Genomic DNA, 23,483 nt, shown 5'->3' with positions numbered 1-23,483 from the left:
TTATTGGCATTATATCCTTTCCCGCCAGAGGTTAGGGTGCGTTGGGAAACACCCCCTAGGGGGGATAAAGCGCTCACACGCTTGTAAGGGCTCTACCTTCGCCTGAGATGGCCGCCCTTAAGGATCCTGCTGATAGAAAGCAGGAGGGTATCCTAAAAGGTATTTACACACATACTGGTGTTATACTGCGACCAGCAATCGCCTCAGCCTGGATGTGCAGTGCTGGGTTGGCGTGGTCGGATTCCCTGACTGAAAATATTGATACCCTAGATAGGGACAGTATATTTTTGCCTATAGAGCATTTAAAAGATGCATTTTTATATATGCGTGATGCACAGCGGAATATTTGCCGACTGGCATCAAGTCTAAGCGCGTTGTCCATTTCTACCAGTAGAGGGTTATGGACACGTCAGTGGTCAGGTGATGCGTATTCCAAACGGCATTTGGAAGTATTGCTTTATTAAGGGAGGAGTTATTTGGGGTCGGTCTTTCAGACCTCGTGGCCACGGCAACAGCTGGGAATTCCACGTTTGTACCCCAGGTCGCCTCTCAACATGAGAAGACGCCGTATTATCAGGCGCAGTCTTTTCGTGGACAAGCGGGCAAAAGGTTCCTCATTTCTGCCCCGTGACAGAGGGAGAGGAAAAAGGCTGCAGAAATCAGCCAGTTCCCAGGAACAGAAACCCTCTCCCGCCTCTGCCAAGCCCTCAGTATACGCTGGGGCTTTACAAGCAGAATCAGGCACGGTGGGGGGCCCGTCTCAATGAATTTCAGCGCGCAGTGGGCTCACTCGCAAGTAGACCCCTGGATCCTTCAGGTGATATCTCAGGGGTACAAATTAAAATTCGAGACATCTCCCCCTAGCCGTTTCCTAAAGTCGGCTTTACCGATGTCTCCTTCTGACAGGGAGACAGTTTTGGAAGCCATTCACAAGCTGTATTCCCAGCAGGTGATAATCAAGATACCCCTCCTGCAACAGGGAACGGGGTATTATTCCACACTGTTGTGGTACCGAAGCCGGACGGCTCGGTGAGACCGATTCTAAATCTAAAATCTTTGAACACTTACGTACAGAGGTTCAAATTCAAGATTGAGTCACTCAGAGCAGTGATTGCGAACCTGGAAGAAGGGGACTACATGATGTCTCGGGACATCAAGGAGGCTTACCTTCATGTCAAAATTTACCCTTCTCACCAAGGGTACCTCAGGTTTATGGTACAGAACTGTCACTATCAGTTCAGACGCTGCCGTATGGATGGTACACGGCACCCCGGGTCTTTACCAAGGTAATGGCCGAAATGATGATATTCCTTCGAAGGAAGTGAATTTTAGTTATCCCTTCCTTGGACAATTCCCTGATAAGGGTAAGATCCAGGGAACAGTTGGAGGTCGGTGTAGCACTATCTCAGGTAGTGTTGCGGCAGCACGATTGGATTCTCAATATTCCAAAATCGCACCTGGTTCCGACGACGTGTCTTCTGTTCCTAGGGATGATCCTGGACACAGTCCAGAAAAAGGTGTTTCTCCCGGAGGAGAAAGCCAGGGAGTTATCCGAGCTAGTCAGGAACCTCCTAAAACCGAGCCAAGTCTCAGTGCATCAATGCACAAGGGTTCTGGGTAAAATGGTGGCTTCCTACGAAGCAATCCCATTCGGCAGATTCCACGCAAGAACTTTCCAGTGGGACCTGCTGGACAAATGGTCCGGATCGCATCTTCAGATGCATCAGCGGATAACCCTGTCACCAAGGACAAGGGTGTCCCTCCTGTGGTGGTTGCAGAGTGCTCATCTTCTAGAGGGCCGCAGATTAGGCATTCAGGACTGGGTCCTGGTGACCACTGATGCCAGCCTGCGAGGCTGGGGAGCAGTCACACAGGGAAGGAATATCCAGGGCTTATGGTCAAGCCTGGAGACATCACTTCACATAAATATCCTGAAGCTAAGGGACATTTACAATGCTCTAAGCTTAGCAAGACCTCTGCTTCAAGGTCAGCCGGTGTTGATCCAGTCGGACAACATCACGGCAGTCACCCACGTAAACAGACAGGGTGGCACAAGAAGCAGGAGGGCAATGGCAGAAGCTGCAAGGATTCTTCGCTGGGCGGAAAATCATGTGATAGCACTGTCAGCAGTATTCATTCCGGGAGTGGACAACTGGGAAGCAGACTTCCTCAGCACGACCTCCACCCGGGAGAGTGGGGACTTCACCCAGAAGTCTTCCACATGATTAAAAACTCGACAGGTATTGCGCCAGGTCCAGGGACCCTCAGGCAATAAGCTGTAGACGCTCTGGTAACACCGTGGGTGTACCAGTCAGGGTATGTGTTCCCTCCTCTGCCTCTCATACCCAAGGTACTGAGATTGATAAGATGGAGAGGAGTAAGCACTATATTCGTGGTTCCGGATTGGCCAAGAAGGACTTGGTAACCGGAACTTCAAGAGATGCTCACGGAGGATCCGTGGCCTCTACCTCTAAGAAGGGACCTGCTCCAGCAAGGACCCTGTCTGTTCCAAGACTTACCGCGGCTGCATTTGACGGCATGGCGGTTGAACGCCGGATCCTGAAGGAAAAAAGGCATTCCGGATGAAGTCATCCCTATCCTGATCAAAGCCAGGAAGGATGTAACCGCAAAAACATTATCACCGCAATTGGCGAAAATATGTTGCGCGGTGCGAGGCCAGTAAGGCCCGACGGAGGAAATTCAACTGGGTCGATTCCTACATTTCCTGCAAACAGGAGTGTCTATGGGCCTGAAATTGGGGTCCATTAAGGTTCAAATTTCGGCCCTGTCAATTTTCTTCCAAAAAGAACTAGCTTCAGTCCCTGAAGTTCAGACGTTTGTAAAAGGGGTACTGCATATACAGCCTCCTTTTGTGCCTCCAGTGGCACTTTGGGATCTCAATGTAGTTTTGGGTTCCAAAAGTCACATTGGTTTGAACCACTTAAATCTGTGGAGTTAAAATATCTCACATGGAAAGTGGTCATGCTGTTGGCCCTGGCCTGGGCCAGGCGCGTGTCAGAATTGGCGGCTTTATCCTGAAAAAGCCCTTATCTGATTTTCCATTCGGACAGGGCGGAATTGAGGACTCGTCCTCAGTTTCTCCCCAAGGTGGTTTCAGCGTCTCACCTGAACCAACCTATTGGTGGTGCCTGCGGCTACTAGGGACTTGGAGGCCTCCAAGTTGCTAGACGTTGTCAGTGCCCTGAAAATATATGTTTCCAGGACGGCTGGAGTCAGGAAATCTGACTCGCTGTTTATCCTGTGTGCACCCAACAAGCTGGGTGCTCCTGCTTCTAAGCAGACTATTGCTCGTTGGATTTGTAGTACAATTCAGCTTGCACATTCTGTGGCAGGCCTGCCACAGCCAAAAATCTGTAAATGCCCACTCCACAAGGAAGGTGGGCTCATCTTGGGCGGCTGCCCGAGGGGTCTCGGCTTTACAACTTTGCCGAGCAGCTACTTGGTCAGGAGCAAATACGTTTGTAAAATTCTACAAAATTGATATCCTGGCTGAGGAGGACCTGGAGTTCTCTCATTTGGTGCTGCAGAGTCATCCGCACTCTCCCGCCCGTTTGGGAGCTTTGGTATAATCCCCATGGTCCTTACGGAGTCCCCAGCATCCACTTAGGACGTTAGAGAAAATAAGAATTTACTTACCGATAATTCTATTTCTCATAGTCCGTAGTGGATGCTGGGCGCCCATCCCAAGTGCGGATTGTCTGCAATACTTGTACATAGTTATTGTTACAAAAATCGGGTTATTATTGTTGTGAGCCATCTTTCAGAGGCTCCTCTGTTATCATGCTGTTAACTGGGTTCAGATCACAGGTTATACGGTGTGATTGGTGTGGCTGGTATGAGTCTTACCCGGGATTCAAAATCCTTCCTTATTGTGTACGCTCGTCCGGGCACAGTATCCTAACTGAGGCTTGGAGGAGGGTCATAGGGGGAGGAGCCAGTGCACACCAGATAGTCCTAAAGCTTTCTTTAGATGTGCCCAGTCTCCTGCGGAGCCGCTATTCCCCATGGTCCTTACGGAGTCCCCAGCATCCACTACGGACTATGAGAAATAGAATTATCGGTAAGTAAATTCTTATTTTTTTGTATCCTGGTTTTTACCATATTCGTTAATGCATATTTTTTTTTTTTACATGGTAGTGGCATGTTAAAAGAAACTGAAAATGCATATTAGAAAAAATAATAGCAATAGATGCTCATTAATGAGTTTAGTCATTGGATAGCATTTTGTAAATGTTCTGGGGGAAAAATTTCCATGTGGATTGGACTGCCACCACTAACAGGTCTACGGATGGTGTGATGGTTAGCTTTGCTGCCTTACATCACTAAGGTCATGGGTTTGATTCCCAACATGTCCCTAACTGCGTGGAGTTTGTATATTCTCCCCATACTGGCGTGGGTTTCCTCCCACTATCCAAATACCGTATATACTGGTACGTTAGCTCGCAGCATAAAAATAAACCATAGTTCGGTAGGTGGGTAGCTATGCCCTCCATGGTGTTAGCCACACCACACCCCCATATCGGTAGTCACACCCCCACTACGCTGGTCACACCCCCTGCAGCGGCGCACAATAGGCCCTTCATAAATTACAGCTCCAGGCCCATGAGGACCTTAATCTGGCACTGGGTATAACCAGGAACTCAATGAGCTCAGAATGCAGGAAGCCTACTCCTAGAACTACCGGCTTGGTTTGCTGAAAGATGGAACCTTCAGAAATACGGCTTCCGTCCACGGCCGTGAGGTAAACTGGACGACACAGCTTAGTCACTGGTAGATGAAGTCTATCCACTGCAGCTTGCGTGATAAAATTCCCAGCAGCACCACAATCCACTAAGGCAGACAAAGATTGGAGTCCCTCAGACCTTTCCAAGGTGACAGGTAATATAAGATCCTGAGATGAAGCCCTAACTTGACTCCTCCTCTACAAGTTAGGACCTGGCGTTTCCCGGCCGAGCAGGGCAGGAACCAATCAGATGACCAGCAGCAGCACAATAGAGACACAGTCTTTCCTTTAATCTTCTGGACCGCTCCTCAGGTGTTAAACGAGATTTGTTTACCTGCATGGGTTCATCAGTAATAATAGGTAGAGACTGTACAGGAGGCATAGCTCGGTGCTTGCGAAGATCACCTCGAGAGCGTTCACAGGTCCGCTCGCGTAGACGTAGATCCAATTTGACACATAGGGAAATTAGAGCTTCCAGTTGCTCTGGTAAATCTCGAGTAGTCAGTTCATCCTTGATGCGGTCAGACAGACCATGCCAGAAGGCGGCAACCAATGCCTGGTTGTTCCACTTCACCTCCGATGCCAATGTCTGGAATTGGATAACGTATTGACCCACAGTACGTGTTCCCTGGCGGATCTGAAGGAGGTCAGAAGAAGCAGAGGTCATACGCCCAGGTTCGTCAAATATGCGTCGGAATGCGGCAACAAATTCAGTATAGTTGTTCAATATTGCATCTGCTCTCTCCCACAGCGGAGAGCCCAGTTCAAAGCAGAGCCAGCTAGAAGAGAAACAATATAAGCCACCTTTGTTCTAGGTGTTGGAAAGTTCTGTGGCTGCAATTCAAACTGAACTTTGCATTGATTTAGAAACCCATTTTGCATTGATTTAGAAACCCACGACACATCTTAGAATTACCATCAAACTTACTCGGGGTAGGAAGATGGATGCGGGACATTGGAACAGGAGCAACTGGAGAGCTGGAAACTGAGGAACCTGGAGCAGGAACTGTAACTGAAGAGGAAACTGGGGAAACTGGAATTGGAAGTGATTGTTGCAAAGTATCTAATCGTAAAGACATTCCTTGCAGGAATTGCATAACCTGCTGCTGCGCAGCCTCTTGACTATCCAGTCGTGACACTAGGTCTTGGAGTGTCCCTGACCCCACACTCTGACCACCGTCCGGGTCCATGGGCCTCGGACAAACTGTCAGGTCTCTAGGTTTGTCTGTCCCCGGCGGGGGCACTAGTGGGTCATTGTTGGTCTGATGGATAAAACGTGGAGGCAATATAATAGTCCTGCGCATAGGCGCTGATGTTTTATTGTTACTGAGCAGATCGGATAACACAGTATAAACAGAAAACCGGTAATGGAATGACAATGGTTGATAACTGGATTTAAATAGCTGAGGTCTCTTGCAAATGAAATGTGAAACAACAAAACTGAAGGCAGATGATATAACTAAAGTCCAATAGTACCTGATAGCACACAGTCTCAGTATAACGTAAGATAAAGTAACTTGAAAGGCAGAACTCCGGTATGTATAAGAAACACTCAGTCTCTATAAAGCACACAAGTCCAGATAGCTTTGCTAGGCTCAAGCGGGAAACAGTCTCTAGGCCATCAATAGTAATACTGCTGAAATGCACAGATGGAATACAGATAGCCAGTGTACAAGTGAGATGGTAATACGAACACCTGAGGAGAGTCTCTGCTGCTGGTGATTGTGGCTGGATGGAATTGGAGTCCGGAGTTAACAGGAGAGCTGTGAGAATAAAGACTGGAACAAATGGAAGTAACCATGGGGATCACTGGAAACAGGAACCAGAAGAACTAAGGCACACGGTGTGTGACTTGTTGTCCGAGGCAATGTGAGAGAGCCACAAGCTGGAAGTTATACCTCCTGCCCAGCAGTGATTGGACACAAACTGCAGGCGGAGATACAAGCTGGATTGAACATCAGAATCAGCTGCGTGCAGGTGTCATGGTAACGTCCACACAGGCTGGACATCGGCACGCCGCAAAACCCACACAGGACCAGACTCAGGAGTACTCAGCAATGTGAAATAGAACGCTCGCGGTTACTACACCCATGCAGCCGCAACTGGGGACAAGACCTCCGGAGGCCCGCACACCAGCGCGCTGGTAAGTGAGACGTAGCAGAGCGCCGATTCCTGACACCTTTCTTCCTGAGGTACAGACTTTTGTGAAGGGGGTGCTGCATATTCAGCCTCCATTTGTGCCTCCGGTGGCGCCTTGGGATCTTAACGTGGTGTTACGTTTCCTCAAGTCACCTTGGTTTGAACCACTTAAAACTGTGAAGTTGAAATACCTCACGTGGAAAGTGGTCATGTTGTTGGCGTTAGCTTCGGCGAGACGTGTTTCAGAATTGGCGGCTTTATCGCATAAAAGCCCATACTTGGTTTTTCACGTGGATAGGGCAGAGTTGAGGACTCGTCCTCACTTTCTGCCAAAAGTGGTCTCATCTTTTCATGTGAACCAACCTATTGTCGTGCCTGTGGCTACAAGGGACTTGGAGGATTCCGAGTCCCTGGATGTAGTCAGGGCTTTGAAGATTTATGTGACCAGAACGACTCGGATCAGGAAGACTGAAGCTTTGTTTGTTCTGTATGCGGTCAACAAGGTTGGCGCTCCTGCTTCAAAGCAGACTATTGCTCGCTGGATCTGTAACACGATTCAGCAGGCGCATTCTACGGCAGGATTGCCGTTACCGAAATCGGTTAAGGCCCACTCCACTAGGAAAGTGGGATCTTCTTGGGCGGCTGCCCGAGGGGTCTCGGCATTACAGTTGTGCCGAGCAGCTACTTGGTCGGGGACAAACACCTTTGCAAAGTTCTATAAGTTTGATACCCTGGCTGAGGAGGACCTCCTGTTTGCTCAATCGGTGCTGCAGAGTCATCCGCACTCTCCCGCCCGTTTGGGAGCTTTGGTATAATCCCCATGGTCCTTACGGAGTCCCAGCATCCTGAAGGACGTTAGAGAAAATAAGATTTTACTTACCGGTAAATCTATTTCTCGTAGTCCGTAGAGAATGCTGGGCGCCCGTCCCAAGTGCGGACTTCTTCTGCATGACTTGTATATAGTTATTGCTTACATAAGGGTTATGTTATAGTTTTCGGTGATACCGTGGCTATGTTGTTGTTCATACTGTTAACTGGGTAAGTTTATCTTAAGTTATACGGTGTGATTGGTGTGGCTGGTATGAATCTCGCCCTTAGATTTACAAAAATCCTTCCTCGTACTGTCCATCTCCTCTGGGCACAGTTTCCCTAACTGAGGTCTGGAGAAGGGGCATAGAGGGAGCAGCCAGTGCACACCCAGAATCCAAAGCTTTCTTAAAGTGCCCTATCTCCTGCGGAGCCCGTCTATTCCCCATGGTCCTTACGGAGTCCCAGCATCCTCTACGGACTACGAGAAATAGATTTACCGGTAAGTAAATCTTATTTTCTGCCACCTGATACTTATTTCAGTGTCCTCTGCTGCTGTAGCTATGTTATATACCCTGTATTGTCCTATATTGTCTTCAACTGTAAGTTGCTGTTTTCCTGTTTTTATTATTTGTTTATGTACTCTGTAATTGGGCGCTGCGGAACCCTTGTGGCGCCATATAAATAAAGGCTAATAATAAAATAATAATAGCCTTTAATACTTGCTGCTGTGCTCAGTGTCTGATTTAGATATTTGATAGTCTGGCTCTGATCAAGGTCCATTCACCATTCTGTTGATACTTGAATAATTTAAGCTTGCCTTTTAAGGATTTAATATTTTTATAAGGTTAATAAAAGCAAGTCATTTTCACACCTTTTTATTTGTACTGGTTATTAATTTTTATTTTAGAAAAAGTACAGAATAAATAATATTTTCATTGACCAACTCAATCCCGGGGATCCCGGGAATCCCGGGATTGAGCATTTTTCAATCCCGAATCCCGGGATTGAAAAAACGGCCCGGGATTGGCCTCCCTAGCGAGTATGTTTTAAGGTTTGCCGGCTGTACTGTGAGATAAAATAGATGTAATAAGAATTGAACACCCCTCCCTATAGCAACACATTCCCCTGCTTATTCCCCTTACTTACCTTTGTAGGCTCCCATGTATTTAGTAAATAATATTTTCAGGATATTCCCTGAAAATACACATTTTCAGGTGGTACCTGCAAAAAGTAAGCATCCCCAGGATTTAACAAAAAAGGGGCCGTGGCAGATATCTCTGTTATTTGTCACATTCCCACAATTTTCAACCAAAAAGTAGCCCATACTTGCCTACTATCTCGGAACGGCCAGAAGGCTCCCCAAAAGATGCCTCTGCAGCTGCCACCTACTTATTGAGTGAAGTGGGCGGACAGTGAAGCAGCTAGCACTGAATCGCATTATCGTAGCCTTGCCTCCGCTGGACAGTACCTTTAACTCAGCTACGATGACAGCAGTCCACAGCCACGCCCCTCCCACATCCTCCTGCCGGAGGGGGCAGCCAGAAAGTCAGCAACTATGAAGATGGTGTTAGCCTATAGTAGCATATTATTGTCAGAGAGGGATCTACTGCCAGCCGACGGCCGTGCATGTGCGGATGTCCTGGACTAGGAAGTGATAACATTAGCTATCATCCTGCTCCAAGCTCCTTGCTGGAGCAGGATGATAGGATGGAGCTCTTATCCAAGCCTGTCTCCAGGAAGATAGATGGACACAGCCAGAGATACTGTAGGCAGAGAGATTTATGGTGGGTACACACTTGCCGATAAAATAAACAGTGTTGCTCATTTTGACAGCGTCGCTCATTTTGCCCTTCCTGTCGTCTATCATAGCGACTAGTGTGTACGCTGCCCAACGTCAATCGATGCGCGGCCCAGTGGGTCGTTAACAACCCTCACTGTCGGCCGTGCATGCAGCTCAATTTGTACTGTCATCCAAAAACTGCATGCGCGGCCCGGCTGCGGCATGACGTCACTGAGTGATATCGTTTGCATATCGCTCAGTGTGCACACACTGCCGAATACCACCCCGGCAGGGAAGGGAACACAATAGGTGACGTCGCTCACAGAGCGCATCACCTGGTGTATATCCACCCTTAGTCACAGCCAGAGATACTATATCTAGAGAAGTTAAACGTATCACTGTAGACTGCCTTTTAACTTTCCAGTTGACATATTCACATTTTATTATGTGTGAAGATTCGGCTTATGGCTTAGGCATGTCACTAGTTCTTAGTGAACTGAACGGGCACATCTCATTCATCCTGGCTCAGCCCAGAAAATAGCTTCTTCCACTCTATGTGCCTAGAAGGGAGGGGTGTACTTTAAATGAATGCCTACTTACTAGTCACTATTTTCTTGGGATATAAAAATTGGAATCACAAAGTGGTGCGGCTTTGCATTTACCAATGTTGTCAATGTCATTTGCCTGCTGGGGGTCATGACGTGTTTGGCCCCAAATGTTGGGAATGGAATTTTGCATACCACAACTGTCTCCATCCAACATTGCTTATTTATGTATCTCTTCATTCTTTATCTGGTATAGGATAATGTGTCTTCTCTTCTTATAATCTATTTATGAGCATATATAAGTGTATTTAATGTTTTTTAAAAGAGCCCGAATATAAGCATGGACTATGGAAGATGTTGTAGTAAATATGTTACTATTATTGAAAGCCTCTTATGACTTAATTGTTGATTGTGTCTCACCGCCCAGTTCTTACCCTGGTGTATCAGCCGACCATCACGCAGAGAGAGACCGTTGTGCAGAATTTTGCTGACTTTCTTAACCACACTCTATACCAAGCGCTAAAACAGCCAATTCAAGTATTTGTGAACTGGACGTTAGTAGATGTAAGTACTGCATATGCCTATTCTCTTAGGCTCATTTACAAACTGTAGCATCATTATAATGTAATGGGTACATGCTCCACACTGAGCAAAGTCCAACTGATGAAATAATATTTTAAGATAATCTCCACCTTTTAGTAATCATATCCCCTCGTTTATAATAACACATTTTTGCCTACAGTCCTGGAACGTTTAGCTGACTCCCAAATCATGAGGCATCTACTGTGGATCAATACAGTATTTACGCCACAGTAAAGCAGTATGATCTCAGTATATGATCTCAGTATATGACCACTGTTAGCCTATTTATTCACTTTTATTTATGTGACGCCACCAAATGTCCATAGTGTTGCACAGGGCAAATTACAATAATGCACACAAACAGTATTATACACTCAAAGAGACAATACATGGAGAAATAAAACCATTAAACCGTGAGATATTGAGACAGCTATGGTAGTGGTACCCTAACTGACTGAGGTACTAGTAAAGTCATTTGTGCTTAAACATAAGCAAATTGACCCTTAATTTATATTAATTTGCCTACTCTCCCAAGAATGGGAGACTTTGAAAAGGGAGGACAGAAAGGATCAGAGTCGCACACTGAAGGTGCAATGGAGGGTAGTGTAGGGGAGATTGGTCTACAAGGGAGGAGAACAAGGCAGAGGCGAGGAGGGAGGAAAGAGGTCATGAGGAAGAGTGTGAGGAGGGCTGATGGATTGGGATTGATTTGACGGCAGTCAGAATACTGTCCGCGGCATCCCAGTTATCATAATCCTGACAGGGAAAGGTAAGTATACTTACTTCCCCCCGGCCCCCTTTATCTCCCTTTCTGTAGTCTAACCCTAACACCACCACCCCAGAAGCCTAACTCTAGACTCCCCCACCGGCAGCCTAACCCTTCCTGGAGAGGTACCTAAACCTAATCTCCCCTCCCCGCAGCCTAACCCTAACCCTTCTCGCCAAAGGCTAAACCTAACACTGCCTTCCCCCACCGCAGGGCTTATCTCTCCAGCACAGTGGTGTGTGGTTGCTCGGGATCCTGGCTGTTGGGATTTCACCAGGATCCTGACCGGATCCCGGGCTGATGGTGCAATTTAAAAACTGCAGTTCAGTAAAGAGTGTGATAGGTCAGGTGAGTGAGTTCCAGAGAAGGAAAGCAGCATAAGAGAAGTTTGGGATTCGGGAGTGGGAGGACGTAATCAGCGTGGGGTGAGGTGACAGAGGAAGGGCGGAGACGGCTAGTGGGGTGTAGATTTCAGTTACATTAGAGATGTAGGAGGTGGAGGGAGCAACTGAGTGCTTTGAAGGTGAGGAGCCTGATCTGGAATCTGTAGGGAAAGGGGAATGAGTTGAAGGATAGTAAATATCCAATCAGAATGCTGAGATACGAAGACTTGATGAGCAGCAACATTAAGGATAATTTTAAAAAGGGGGAGGTTTGAGAAAGTAATGGCCCCCATACATAAGCGGCCACGATTCTCTGACACACCGGTACCGTTGATCCACCGTCCACTGATTGGCAGCCAGAGATGAATGGCAAACCATCTGAGAATTGGGGAAATTAGACATAAAAAATTGCCGACTCCCCAATCCCAAAAATGGTAGGGACTGAGAAATCTGGATTTTTAAATATGTTTAATACTCTCAATTCCCCAACCTGGCCATTGGGGGATTAGGACATTGCAGCAATTTATTGCTGACGCAAGGGGGCCGTAAGGATGGTACAGTACTGTAGTCCAGGCAGGAGAATAGATTTGCATGATTAAGAGATTTGGTCTCTAGATTGAGGAAGGGCCTGATCCTGAAGATGTTGTGCAAATAAAAGCATCAGAGATAGTAAATGTGATGCTATTGATTAGATATTTGTAGACACTCCCTTACTTGTTGAGAAAGCCTGAATCTACAGTGACTGTCCCTAGGACTATGGGGAATGCTGGGAATTGGGTGTAGTCCAGTTTACAGAGGTAATGACTGAATAAAAAAATAGAGTGCTTCAGTGTTCTTATTAACAGATAAACAAGCAAAACATGGCGTCAGAAGAAGTTTACATGGGCTGCTAGTGCTCAGAGTGTGCAGAGATATGTGTGGGAGAAGGAGATGAAGGAGTTGAGGATGACCCCCAGACATCAAGCTTGAGGGACAGGAGAGGGGATAATGTTAGCAACATAAAAAGTGAGGTGGAACAAGAAGGATCCTGGAGGTGATACCATAAGCTCAGTCTTAGAAATGTCAAGTTTAAAGTGCTGAGACATCCAGGAAGAGATGGAAGAGAGACAGTTGGAGATATAAGACTAGATTTAGCGGATAGTTTGACAGAAGTAGATTTGTGTATCAGCAGTGTAAATTTGGCACCGTGGAGCTGATGAGGTCACCAAGGGAGAAAGTGTTAAGAGAAAAGAGAAGGGGAGCAAGAACAGAGCCTTGGATACCAGCCACATGAAGAGGAAGAGAGGGGGAGGCAGTGACAGAGAAGGAATGGTTAGATAAGTAGGACGATGGCCATAGCCATGAGTGGATAGTGGAGGGTTTTAATGAAGAGAAGGTAGTCAACTGTGTCAAATGCATTGGAGAAGTGAAGGAGAATAAGAATGGAAAAATTACCCTTGGATTTAGCAATAAGGTTATTAGTGACCTTAACAAGAGCAGTTTCTGTGGGGTGAAAGCCAGATTGAAGTGGGTCAAGGAGGGAGATAGAAGCAAAGAACCCAGCGCTTTTAGGCGTGTCAATATTAATGGGTGCCCAAATGGAATTGAATTGCTCTGTCAGGCACCCTTTCGTATAGACACCCAGCAGGGAGCAGCACAAACAATTGAATCGCGCCCACAGAGTCAGAATCCAGAGAGCTTTTTTTTTTTAATGGGATATGAAGTGAAGTTCAATGGAGGAGACCCTGCCGTGCACATAGAAAGGTTAAAAAAGGAAAATAGGAAACAGGCCTTGGGGTAGACGGGATAAGTGGAGATTGGACTTTGGACATTATCAGCGGAGGAGTAAGAGGAAAATGTGGCATGGCTAGTATTAAGCAATACTCCAGGGATGGGGTGGGAGAAGAATTTTGGGAGGAAATGTCTTGTCGTATAGTAGTAGTTTTGGAGGAAAAGTCAGTAGCAGTTAGGGGCCATGATGGAGCAGGGAAGAGTAGAGGGGGACAGAAGAGTGCAGAGGGGGGGGGGGGATTAAGGTGATAAAGAGGTTTTGGCGGATTGGGAGGATGTGAGAGATTTAACATAAGATTGTTCAGAAAGAGAAAGAGTGGAACGGTAAACAGAGAGCATTCAGTTGTAATGAAGGAAGTCAGAGTGTTCTGCCATTTAGGAACATTTTTGGAGTTAGCAAATCAATCCACAGTGCCTGGATTGGTTGTGGATTGTCATAGATTAATAGTAATTGCACAAGTCATGGTGTCATGGGTAGAAGTAAGTGGAGTGTTATTGGGTGAAGCAGCCTTTTAAGGGCAGGTAAAGGTTGAGAAGGGGAAAGAAGTTATTCAACGGAGAAGATAAAGTTATTATTATTTTTTATTATTATTTTTACATTTTATGGAAAAGAAAATCTAATTATGTAACATTGTGCTAACACAATTTTTTATTTCTTTGGCTCATCCTGATTTAGACAGCTGTTCACTTAATATCTTCTAACATATTATTCCCTCTCTTGCTCTTTCCTTTTATGTTAATGTTATTAAAACACAAAGTACTGTATGAGTTAAACATTTTGGATGGAAATGAGTTACCTGCCTTTGGAAGAGACACATCAGAAACCTTTATGAAATTTTCATGTCGTCACAAATTTAGAAAAACCTGGTTGAAATTTCTGGCCTTTCTAATCATCATGCTAATTTGACTATTATTAATTGGAATATCTACCGTATTGGAATATAGTGCTTTAGATATACTGTACATTAGTTATTTTTTTTTTTTGTTTTTGCATATAAGGTAAGGATGTTTCTATTTATTTCTTTTTATTCCTACTTTTTAAAGTAAATTGAAGTTACAAGGTATTTTGTAAAACAAGTCAAGACAAAATATCCTCTGATTTACATACCGTATAAAGAAATTATTATTCCAAATGAATGAAGTTTATATTATTGTTGGAAGACCAAGGAATGCATCTTAGAAATTGGTTACAAAGATTATTCTCTAAAGGTGCATACACACTTGCCGAGAAAATGAGCAACGTCGCTCATTTTCACCTTTCCTGATCGAAGTCGCTCATTTTCTCGGCAAGTGTGTATGCCGCCGCCGACCAGCAATGCGCAGCCCCGCGGGTGGATAACGGCCCTCGTTGTTGGCCGTGCAGGCAGCTCAATCTGCACTGTCGTCCAAGAGCATGCCTGTACGGGCCGGCTGCTGCGTGACGTCAGTGAGTGATATGAACGTCATATTGCTCAGTGTGTATGCCCGGCCGTCGACTGCCCGGCCCGGGAGGGGGAAATACTAGGCGTTGTCGCTCATAGAGCACGTCGCCTAGTGTGTACTCACCTTCAGATAGAATGGGGCACATGTAATAGCAGTGGCGCATACAGGGGGTAGGGGGGTCCAAGTACCTGGAAACCCCCCCGATGAGCTAAATCTTTTATTTTTGAGACGGAGACACAGCTGTCTCCGTCTCAGTTAAAAGCCACGACCGCGGAGCTGCTGCACTGATGCAGCATCAGAGAGCTACAGTAGCTCTCTGCTTGTAGAATGTCCGGAGGGGTGGAGGAGGGAGCTGCTGGCTGCACATGCTCAGCCACAGCAGCTCCCTCCGTCCTCACATTGCTGCCCGTCTGCTCCCAGCCCCTGATGGAACCCTATGTATGTACTTATTTGTAGTTATGTATGTATGTATGTATGTAAGTATGTGTGTTTGTGTCTATCTGCTTGTGTATATATGTATGTATGTATCTATCTATCTATGTTTGAATATGTGTGTGTGCGTGCGTGCGTGCAGCGGTCTTTGTGAGTAGATTAATGTATTAAAGCACAAAAGGCATAGTGTACCGACGTTTCAACGTTGCACAGGGCATTGGTGCTATGCTGTAGGCATGACAAAAACGCCCTGCTCGGTTTTGACACGGTACAATATGCTTTTTGTACTTTTATACATTCATTTACTCACAAAGACCGCTGAATGCCTCCTGGTTTCTACTACACGGAGAGTGTGTGTGTGTGTATATATATATATATATATACTGTATATACATACATACACACACACCCAAGCACCCACCCTCCCACGGAAACCCTCCTTACTAAATCCTGCGTTTGCCCCTGGATAACGTCTGAGTTTGCTGGAGGTGCGAGATACCAGCTGATATCGGGCAGTTTTTTAAAGCGGCAATCATTTACAAGGCATGGTTTTGCCTTGTAAATGGTTGCCGCTTAAAAAAAAAACATCCGAGATCGTCCGGTATCCCTCTGGCAAACTCAGACCCTATTACTCTGGCTTCTACTATGCACTGCTATACATTTTCCATTAAGTAGTTTTGTAAAAAAAAAAAAAAAAATGTTCTTTGTTATAGAGGAGTTACTTTTTAATACACTTTCATTCCTTATGTGGATATAACAAAATATAGGACTAGATTTAGTAATTGCTACCCGTGTTATGTATTTACAGATGGCGAGCCTGTCGCGCAATGTCTCAGTGGGATATTCTGTCGCAGTGAATTTCTCAGTTTATATTCCTTCAGCCATTGTAGATATTCTTACAGGAAGTGATGTCTTTAACGTACCTGACCTCAAGCTTCGTATTCCCATCCTACAGTCTGTGCCAGTAATTGCTCAAACATGGGTGCTGGTACCAAACAGTTTACAGCTAAAAACAGGCAAGTGTTTGTGTGTAAATGAGCCATAGCATGTTACATGCCACGGTAATGCATTATTCATATAGTACTATTGGTTGGACTAGGACTAATACAAACATTGTCTGTCTCAGTGCTAACGTTTCTTTATTTTGTCCAGATTTATCAATAAATGTGGGCCTATATATGATAAGATAGCATTTATTGCTATATATATTTCTACCGTCCAATGGCGTCAAAGTATATATATACACACAGAGTAAAAACCACAGCACTCACCGCACCAGAAGCGGGGCTCAGCTATGCACTTACCACTCACAGGGTGGGGTGCATGTAACACTGCACTCTCCACCACAGAAGCGGGGTACACAGCTGTACTTACCACTCACAGGGCGGGGTGCATGTAGCCCATGACCACATCGCTCTAATAAATACAAACAGAGAACCCAGCACTCACCAAAGTAAACTCACTTATCCTCAACAATTCAATAAATAAATGATGGGGGTTTAGTTGGTGGATTGGCCAATGCACGGAAGCCTGTATACCGATTCAAGGTACCCCACCTTCATACAGGTCCTACACTATCACAGAGTCTTAAAACCTGACTAAAGTATATATATATATATATATATATATATATATATATATACATACATTTTTTTAATGTCTAACCTATCTACCTGTGTGATACTTGTGTAGAGATTTCATACAACATGCACCAATTGCACAATAATTTTATTAGTTAAGTAATAACAAAAAAATTAGTATCTCCTATAATCTTTCAGGGCTTGTCCCCTGAAATCCTGTTTGTGTCGGACATGCCATTTATTCAGGGATCTGTATATGTACTATAGGCCTGAGTCAGAAATGTACACTAATGCAATCACAGCTGCAATCCCATACGCAGCAGATGTGCGAAAATGTGCTAATGCCGCAGCCTAGGAATGTAATGAGACACCCACAGCACAAATCCTAACAGCTACGTATAATGATGCAACGTCGAACACAGGTGCTTAGTTAATCGGCCAGCAGAATGGCTGCCGGAACTAAGGTGCTGGCATCATGTTTTCTGAGCACGGAGTCATAACCACAGCCTGAGACATGGTGCCAGAGCCATTACCTTCCCCGAACGCTTCCTGACTGTCACTCACTGTGTGACTATATACCCACTGCGAGCCACAAAGCTGAGGTACCTTGGTGCATACTCAGTGTGACTGTGATGCACACGCAGTTTACCGGTCATGGCACAACTCAATACATAAGCATAGCATACATTTTTGAATCAGGCCTATCTTTTCCATTCTCCGATGAACCACGCAGCTGGAGAACTGTGAGGAATACAGGGAGCTGAAGTGAGAGTGAGCAATGGGTCGTCTGATAACTCGGAATGACAATTGAGCTCACAGCGTGGAGAGCTAGCTCCCCGGCCTGCTCCTTCTGTCCTGCATGGTTCTGAAGGAAATCTGCCTAGCAGAGATCAAATTGCAAAAACAGGGCACTTAATAACATTCTCTCTCTCTGGTATAGCTCTGGGATATTTACTAACAGCGGGCCTGATTCAGATGTGATTGGAGTTGCTATTACTGCTGCTTCCTTGGAAGCAGTAGTGATAGTGCTGTACGGTAATGCAGCACGAGGCGTTTAAGCAGATGCCCCCTGCTGCAGTAGTGATCCGACCTGCGTCTTAGGATGCAGCATCGGATCAGTCAGTCACCATTTGCAACCATGGAGATCCCTGGTCTCTTCCCTCTCCCTAAACGGCAGCGGCAGTCAATCCGTTTTGCTGCCCCCTCCCCGCCCCCAAATAGCATCAGACTGTCAGTCACTGACTGTGTGCTACATCACAGGACCCATTCACGCGCAGAGTGGGTGCTACACATGCGAAAAGTACTGATAACCGGTATTTCTCTGACGTCCTAAGTGGATGCTGGGGACTCCATCAGGACCATGGGGATTAGCGGCTCCGCAGGAGACAGGGCACAAAACTAAAGCTTTAGGATCAGGTGGTGTGTACTGGCTCCTTCCCCTATGACCCTCCTCCAAGCCTCAGTTAGGTTTTTGTGCCCGTCCGAGCAGGGTGCAATCTAGGTGGCTCTCTTAAGGAGCTGCTTAGAAAAAGTTTTTAGGTTTCTTATTTTCAGTGAGTCCTGCTGGCAACAGGCTCACTGCATCGAGGGACTTAGGGGAGAGAAGTTCAACTCACCTGCGTGCAGGATGGATTGGTTTCTTAGGCTACTGGACACCATTAGCTCCAGAGGGAGTCGGAACACAGGTCTCACCCTGGGGTTCGTCCCGGAGCCGCGCCGCCGACCCCCCTTGCAGATGCTGAAGATTGAAGGTCCAGAAACCGGCGGCAGAAGGCTTTTCAGTCTTCATGAAGGTAGCGCACAGCACTGCAGCTGTGCGCCATTGTTGTCACACACTTCACACCAACGGTCACGGAGGGTGCAGGGCGTTGCTGGGGGCGCCCTGGGCAGCAATGTATAATACCTTATTCTGGCTAAAAATACATCACATATAGCCCCTGGAGGCTATATGGATGTATTTAACCCCTGCCAGGTCTCAGAAAAACGGGAGAAGAAGCCCGCTGAAAAGGGGGCGGGGCCTATTCTCCTCAGCACACAGCGCCATTTTCCCTCACAGAAATGCTGGTGGGAAGGCTCCCAGGCTCTCCCCTGCACTGCACTACAGAAACAGGGTTAAAACAGAGAGGGGGGGCACTTATTTGGCGATATGTATATATATATTAAAATGCTATAAGGGAAAAACACTTATATAAAGGTTGTCCCTGTATAATATAGCGTTTTTTGGTGTGTGCTGGCAAACTCTCCCTCTGTCTCCCCAAAGGGCTAGTGGGGTCCTGTCCTCTATCAGAGCATTCCCTGTGTGTGTGCTGTGTATCGGTACTTGTGTGTCGACATGTATGAGGACGATGTTGGTGAGGAGGCGGAGCAATTGCCGGTAATGGTGATGTCACTCTCTAGGGAGTCGACACCGGAATGGATGGCTTATTTAAGGAATTACGTGATAATGTCAACACGCTGCAAGGTCGGTTGACGACATGAGACGGCCGGCAAACCAATTAGTACCTGTCCAGGCGTCTAAAACACCGTCAGGGGCGTTAAAACGTCCTTTTTTACCTCAGTCGGTCGACACAGACACAGACACGGACACTGACTCCAGTGTCGACGGTGAAGAAACAAACGTATTTTCCTTTAGGGCCACACGTTACTTGTTAAGGGCAATGAAGGAGATGTTACATATTTCTGATACTACAAGTACCACAAAAAAGGGTATTATGTGGAGTGTGAAAAAACTACATGTGGTTTTTCCTGAATCAGATAAATTAAATGAAGTGTGTGATGATGCGTGGGTTTCCCCCGATAGAAAATTATTGGCGGTATACCCTTTCCCGCCAGAAGTTATGGCGCGTTGGGAAACACACCTTAGGGTGGATAAGGCGCTCACACGCTTATAAAAACAAGTGGCGTTACCGTCTCCAGATACGGACGCCCTCAAGGAGCCAACTGATAGGAGGTTGGAAAATATCCTAAAAAGTATATACACACATACTGGTGTTATACTGCGACCAGCGATCGCCTCAGCCTGGATGGGCAGCGCTGGGGTGGCTTGGTCGGATTCCCTGACTGGAAATATTGATACCCTTGACAGGGACAGTATTTTATTGACTATAGAGCATTTAAAAGATGCATTTCTATATATGCGAAACTCTGGCATCAAGAGTAAGTGCGATGTCCATATCTGCCAGACGATGTTTATGGACACGACAGTGGTCAGGTGATGCAGATTCCAAACGGCACATGGAAGTATTGCCGTATAAAGGGGAGGAGTTATTTGGGGTCGGTCCATCGGACCTGGTGGCCACGGCAACAGCTAGAAAATCCACCTTTTTTACCCCAAGTCACATCTCAGCAGAAAAAGACATAGTCTTTTCAGCCTCAGTCTTTTCGTCCCCATAATATCTGCCCAGGGATAGAGGTAAGGGAAGAAGACTGCAGCAGGCAGCCCATTCCCAGGAACAGAAGCCTTCCACCGCTTCTGCCAAGTCCTCAGCATGACGCTGGGGCCGTACAAACAGGTGCGGTGGGGGGTCGTCTCAAGAGTTTCAGCACGCAGTGGGCTCACTCGCAAGTGGACCCCTGGATCCTACAAGTAGTATCCCAGGGGTACAGATTGGAAATTCGAGACGTCTTCCCCTCGCAAGTTCCTGAAGTTTGCTTTACCAACGTCTACCTCCGACAGGGAGGCAGTATTGGAAACAATTCACAAGCTGTATTCCCAGCAGGTGATAATCAAAGTACCCCTCCTACAACAAGTAAAGGGGTATTATTCCACACTATATTGTGGTACTGAAGCCAGACGGCTCGGTGAGACCTATTCTAAATGGAGTCACTCAGAGCAGTGATAGCGAACCAGGAAGAAGGGGACTATATGGTGTCCCTGGACATCAAGGATGCTTACCTCCATGTCCAAATTTGCCCTTCTCACAAAGGGTACCTCAGGTTCGTGGTACAAAACTGTCACTATCAGTTTCAGACGCTGCCGTTTGGATTGTCCACGGCACCCCGGGTCTTTACCAAGGTAATGGCCGAAATGATGATTCTTCTTCAAAGAAAAGGCGTCTTAATTATCCCTTACTTGGACGATCTCCTGATAAGGGCAAGGTCCAGAGAACAGTTGGAGGTCGGAGTAGCACTATCTCAAGTAGTTCTACGACAGCACGGGTGGATTCTAAATATTCCAAAATCGCAGCTGTCTCCGACGACACGTCTGCTGTCCCTAGGGATGATTCTGGACACAGTCCAGAAAAAGGTGTTTCTCCCGGAGGAGAAAGCCAGGGAGTTATCCGAGCTAGTCAGGAACCTCCAAAAACCAGGAAAAGTGTCAGTGCATCATTGCACAAGGGTCCTGGGAAAAATGGTGGCTTCTTACGAAGCGATTCCATTCGGCAGATTTCACGCAAGAACTTTTCAGTGGGATCTGCTGGACAAATGGTCCGGATCGCATCTTCAGATGCATCAGCGGATAACCCTGTCTCCAAGGACAAGGGTGTCTCTTCTGTGGTGGCTGCAGAGTGCTCATCTACTAAAGGGCCACAGTTATGCATTCAGGACTGGGTCCTGGTGACCACGGATTCCAGCTTGAAAGGCTGGGGAGCAGTCACACAGGGAAAAAATTTCCAGGGAGTGTGATCAGGTCTGGGGACTTCTCTCCGCATAAATATACTGGAGCTAAGAGCAATTTACAATGCTCTAAGCTTAGCAAGACCTCTGCTTCAAGGTCAGCCGGTATTGATCCAGTGGGACAACATCACGGCAGTCGCCCACGTAAACAGACAGGGCGGCACAAGAAGCAGGAGGACAATGGCAGAAACTGCAAGGATTCTTCGCTGGGCGGAAAATCATGTGATAGCACTGTCAGCAGTTTTCATTCCGGGAGTGGACAACTGGGAAGCAGACTTCCTCAGCACGACCTCCACCCGGGAGAGTGGGGACTTCATCGAGAAGTTTTTTTTACATGATTGTGCACCGTTGGGAAAGACCAAAGGTGGACATGATGGCGTCCCGCCTGAACAAATGGACAGGTATTGCGCCAGGTCAAGAGACCCTCAGGCAATAGCTGTGGACGTTCTGGTAACACCAGGGGTGTACCAGTCGGTGTATGTGTTCCCTCCTCTGCTTCTCATACCAAAGGTACTGAGAATTATAAGACGTAGAGGAGTAAGAACTATACTCGTGGCTCCGGATGGGCCAAGAAGGACTTGGTACCCGGAACTTCAAGAGATGCTCACAGAGGACTCAGGGCCTCTGCCGATAAGAAGGGACTTGTTTCAGCAAGTACCATGTCTGTTCCAAGACTTACCGCGGCTGCGTTTGACGGCATGGCGGTTGAACGCCGGATCCTAAGGGAAAAAGGCATTCCGGAAGAGGTCATTCCTACCCTGGTCAAAGCCAGGAAGGAGGTGACCGCACAACATTATCACCACATGTGGCGAAAATATGTTGCGTGGTGTGAGGCCAGGAAGGCCCCACGAAGAAATTTCAACTCGGTCGATTCCTGCATTTCCTGCAAACAGGAGTGTCTATGGGCCTCAAATTGGGGTCCATTAAGGTTCAAATTTCGGCCCTGTCGATTTTCTTCCAGAAAGAATTGGCTTCAGTTCCTGAAGTCCAGAAATTTGACAAGGGAGTACTGCATATACAACCCCCTTTTGTGCCTCCAGTGGCACTGTGGGATCTCAACGTAGTCCTGGGATTCCTCAAATCACGTTGGTTTAAACCGCTCAAATCTGTGGATTTGAAATATCTCACATGGAAAGTGACCATGATGTTGGCCCTGGCCTCAGCCAGGCGAGTGTCAGAATTGGCGGCTTTGTCTCACAAAAGCCCATATCTGATTGTCCATTCGGACAGGGCAGAGCTGCGGACTCGTCCCCAGTTTCTCCCTAAGTTGGTGTCAGCGTTTCGTCTGAACCAGCTTATTGTGGTACCTGCGGCTACTAGAGACTTGGAGGACTCCAAGTTGCTAGATGTTGTCAGGGCCCTGAAAATATAGATTTCCAGGACGGCTGGAGTCAGGAAAACTGACTTGCTGTTATCCTGTATGCACCCAAAAAACTGGGTGCTCTTGCTTCTAAGCAGACGATTGCTAGTTGAATGTGTAGTACAATTCAGCTTGCACATTCTGTGGCAGGACTGCCACAGCCAAAATATATAAATGCCCATTCCACAAGGAAGGTGGGCTCATCTTGGGCGACTGCCCGAGGGGTCTCGGCTTTACAACTTTGCCGAGCTGCTACTTGGTCAGGGGCACACCCTGGCTGAGGAGGACCTGGAGTTCTCTCACTCGGTGCTGCAGAGTCATCCGCACTCTCCCGCCCGTTTGGGAGCTTTGGTATAATCCCCATGGTCCTGACGGAGTCCCCAGCATCCACTTAGGACGTCAGAGAAAATAAGATTTTACTTACCGATAAATCTATTTCTCGTAGTCCGTAGTGGATGCTGGGCGCCCATCCCAAGTGCGGATTGTCTGCAATACTTGTACATAGTTGTTGTTACAAAAAAATCGGGTTGTTATTGTTGTGAGCCGTCTGTTC

The 23,483-nt window shown here is 46.7% G+C and overlaps 1 protein-coding gene across 4 annotated transcripts in view; it reads left to right on the top strand.

The window, feature by feature from the left end:
* Window positions 1–23,483, top strand: part of KIAA1549L (KIAA1549 like) — a 477,170-nt gene that overhangs the window by 209,392 nt on the left and 244,295 nt on the right. For all 4 annotated transcript variants that reach the window (XM_063944516.1, XM_063944515.1, XM_063944513.1 and 1 more), the window contains 2 exons: window positions 10,446–10,582; window positions 16,182–16,389. In XM_063944516.1, the coding sequence (XP_063800586.1) occupies window positions 10,446–10,582; window positions 16,182–16,389 (345 nt within the window). The remainder of the gene's footprint in view (window positions 1–10,445; window positions 10,583–16,181; window positions 16,390–23,483) is intronic.

The sequence above is a fragment of the Pseudophryne corroboree genome, chromosome 11 (assembly GCF_028390025.1).
Source record: "Pseudophryne corroboree isolate aPseCor3 chromosome 11, aPseCor3.hap2, whole genome shotgun sequence".
NCBI lineage: Eukaryota > Metazoa > Chordata > Amphibia > Anura > Myobatrachidae > Pseudophryne > Pseudophryne corroboree.
This window is presented reverse-complemented; position numbering and strand designations above follow the sequence as displayed.